The sequence below is a fragment of the Lasioglossum baleicum genome, chromosome 17, assembly GCF_051020765.1.
Source record: "Lasioglossum baleicum chromosome 17, iyLasBale1, whole genome shotgun sequence".
Taxonomy (NCBI): Eukaryota; Metazoa; Arthropoda; class Insecta; order Hymenoptera; family Halictidae; genus Lasioglossum; species Lasioglossum baleicum.
The window spans coordinates 2769585-2773361 of record NC_134945.1 but is presented as its reverse complement, the minus strand read 5'-3'; the positions used below and the strand labels follow the sequence as shown (position 1 = coordinate 2773361).

The 3777-nt window shown below is 39.8% G+C and overlaps 1 protein-coding gene across 1 annotated transcript; it reads right to left on the bottom strand.

Annotated features, from left to right (window-relative positions):
* Positions 1-426: 426 nt before the first annotated feature.
* On the bottom strand, positions 427-2978 carry LOC143217665 (uncharacterized). The gene is made up of 2 exons (XM_076442204.1): positions 1735-2978; positions 427-1703 (listed from the first exon to the last, which is right to left on the bottom strand). Exon 2 carries the CDS (start codon positions 1645-1647, stop codon positions 427-429), a length of 1221 nt encoding a protein of 406 aa, XP_076298319.1. The 5' UTR covers positions 1648-1703; positions 1735-2978.
* Positions 2979-3777: the final 799 nt, after the last annotated feature.

The following is a 3777-nucleotide window of genomic DNA, read 5'->3' as shown; positions in this document are numbered from 1 at the left end:
TGTGTGTTTTTATGCGTGGTAAATAGCCTTCTTTTATCCTTGGATTAGCTATTCTTATGGCAATCTGTTGAGATGTTCGGGCATCGATGCGATGTTTGGTCCGTACATCGGAGTCCTGCTGGTAATTTGAAAATCGAATAGGCCTGATGGGCTTATTTTTTAATACCAGTGTCCCATGGTAATAAGAAATTTCTGCTTCTTCCTGTTTTAAAAATGGGCTTCCTATAAGTCCATCTGCTTCTATTGCAAGGCGCTTCACTACGTAGAAAAACGCAGGAGCTTCGTGTATGTGAAGTATCGTAGTTCCTAGAGTGCGAATTGGATTTGTAGTAAGACCAGTTATTTCAATTTCTTCGCGTGAAACAATTTCTGCTCCTTCTCCTAAAACGTCAAGAACTACTAAATTTACGGATGCTCCACCATCAATTAGAAATTCTCCCGTGCCTGATTCCAGTTCTGGGATTTTGATTTTGATTTGTGGTGCTGGAGCTTCCTTGATGAGGGTTTTTCCTCGAAGCGGACAGTTCTTTGGCGAACTTCTTTGTTTTCGCTCATCGTGTCGCCTGTACGGTGAGCGCGATCGAAGTTTAAAGATTTGTTCGATTCCACGGACGAATCTCGCGAATCTCTTTGGAATCGCGGACTACGCGGTCGATTCTTGCAGAATTTTCCATCGTGTCCGGATGTTCCGCAATGCCAACAATACGATTTTGACATGCGATTCCTATCGGAATTTTTTAAAATTGTATACCGTTTCTCTCCGTCTCTCACAATTGACGAATCCGAACGGTTGGAGGGGGAACCGGAGGGGCTCCTGTGACGCAAGGTCCAGGCAGACGCTCGTCCTTCTCTTTCCTCCTCAAAACCAGATGGTCTCGTGCGTTGATCCCTGTGTCGGTCATATTTGCTTGGAGATAAGGGATATGACACTTCACGATCGCGGTAGCGAGAGTCCTGGTCATATGAATCTCGGCGGGACCACCTTGATGGTGATTCACTCCGAGGCGACTGTCGTCGATTTCTTAATCTTTTATCTATCTGTAGCACGGCGTCGTAAGCATCCTCCAGATTTTTTATATCCTTCAAGATAGCCGACACCTTCAGGGAAATCCGATCCGGTAATCCATCGATGAAGTTTTCAATGACGTCCTTTTCCATCAATTTGATAAATTCTTCAGCATGTGCCTCGTATTTTTCCCTCATGGCTCCGCGCGTACAGTAGACCAAGTGGCTTGTCCTATCGATGTATTGTCGTAGGCTTTCTCCTTCGCGAATATGTAGTTTCGCGATTTCCACTTGATAATATGATAGGCTCTTGCCGGGAGCGAACCGTTTCTTCAAATGTTGAATTAACGCTTTTACGGTAGTAAACTTGTGCTCTAATGTGCATCTACGTGCTGGCCCGACGAGCTTAGTAAGAACAATTGCCAGATACTCGGTTTCCGTACCCTCCGGAATCAAAGTTAACCCGTCCTCTAAAGTTTGCGCGAAACGAATCAAAGAGGGGTCTTCCCCGTTAAAGGTCGGAATTGTCGAAGTAATATTCTGTAAGCATGTCTTTTGCGTCAACAGCGACATAGAATTTGCAAGTGAAACCGTCAAGTTCATTATGTCAACGGAAGAAGTATTTGCAGCTGAATTCGGCATTTTTTTTTTTTTTTTTTTTTAAATGTAACTAGAGAAAACTAGTATATTACCGAAACCTTTCAACTAGGAAAACTAGTATATAGAAACCTTTCAACTAGGAAAACTAGTATATTATTGGTATAAAAGCGTGACTAGCGAAAACTAGTATATTGCTAATAATATTGAGACGTAACTAGGAAAACTAGTATATTGTCAATACTCAGCTACGAGTAATTTAACGTAGTAAACCCAAAATTAAAGTGATCCTAAAATAATTGAACTATCCCACCGCTGTCACCAGTTCTGTTACGAGCCAGGGCCGCGAGCAGCACGAGTGGCCGGCGAAGGGTTATTACCCTAGGAATATGATATAAATTTGTTAGTTAAGGAACGCGGACGAACCCAATGCGAAATTGGGGAGCCGCTAGGATTATTGACAGCGAGGACGAACCTGACGCGAAGTCAGGGAGCCTCTAGGAATGGAGTCAAACGCAGACGAACCCGATGCAAAACCGGGGAGCTGCTAGGAGGTTGTATAATAGCACAGACGAACCTGATGCGAAATCAGGGAGCTGTTAGGATGCGGACGAACCCAATGCAAAACTGGGGAGCCGCTAGGTTGGATAAATCTCTGTTCGGACAATTGGAATGTCGCGAAAGAACCTGATGGTTAATCAGGGAATTGCTAGGATAATTAGTAAGCCTCGTAACTAGTATAATTTAATTGATACAATCCGAGCGGTAAGATTGTATCATGTGGGGACGTTCAATTACTTGGTTAGGATATTGGACGATAATTATGGGTTTAATGAATTTGAGTTAATTATTAAAGAAGACAAATATATTCTTACTATAGAGTTTCGTTCTACAAGTGTACTTGTGTCGCGAATGAACTGAATTTAGAATAGAAAAGAAATTGAAAGGTGATATTACCTAAGCTAAGACGCACGGTGTTGACGCACTGGCAATGCGGGGGACTCGGAGCAACCTTGTCACTGCCTAACAGATTTTAGACCGAACTCGCGGAATCTGTACGGTTAAACTTTGATTCAAAAGGAACGAACGTCCGATCTCACTGGTAGTTGACTTCCGAGATGCAGCACGACGCGACACTATTCGTGATTACGACAGTACTAGCCCACGAGAGTAGAAATGTAAGGGCTTATATAGCCCTGCAATGACGGGTGGTACTTGTCAGTACCCTTCAAGTGAACATTCGTATTTTGTCAACGACCAGTTGGTCGTGCGTACGTTTGGGCCCTAAACTAACCTAAACAATTATGTAGATTTATCTAGGGTAGCTCTGTTCGTTTATCTAGGACGGTTTCTGCCAGAGATGATATTGAACACCTGTTCGTCATCCGTAACATTGTCAATGAAAAATTGATGTTGAAATTGAGGAATTGATATTGACAATGAAAAATTGATGTTGAAATTGAAAATCTAAAGTTGAGAGTGAAGTGGAATTTGGAAAATTGATGTTGAAACTGAAAACTGGGAGTGGAAACTGAAAAAATGAAGTGGAAATTCAAGTTGAAATTGGAGTGTTGAAAGTGAAGTTGAAAAATGAAAGATGAAATTCTAAATAAAGTTTTGAAAAATTGAAGATGAAATAGAAAAAATGATGTTGATATTGAAAAATTGATGTTGAACTTGAAAAATTGAAGTTGAAATTGAGAAATTGATATTGTCAATGAAAAATTGATGTTGAAATTGAGGAATTGATATTGACAATGAAAAATTGATGTTGAAATTGAAAAACTAAAGTTGAGAGTAATGTGGAATTTGGAAAATTGATGTTGAAACTGAAAACTGGGAGTGGAAACTGAAAAAATGAAGTTGAAATTGTAGTTGAAATTGGAGTGTTGAAATTGAAGTTGAAATTGAAAAATTAAAGATGAAATTCTCTATTAAAGTTTTGAGAAATTGAAGATGAAATAGAAAAATTGATGTTGATATTGGAAAGTTGATGTTGAACTTGGAAAATTGAAGTTGAAATTGAGAAATTGATATTGACAATGAAAAATTGATGTTGAAATTGAGGAATTGATATTGGCAATGAAAAATTGATGTTGAAATTGAAAAACTAAAGTTGAGAGTGAAGTGGAATTTGGAAAATTGATGTTGAAACTGAAAACTGGGAGTGGAAAA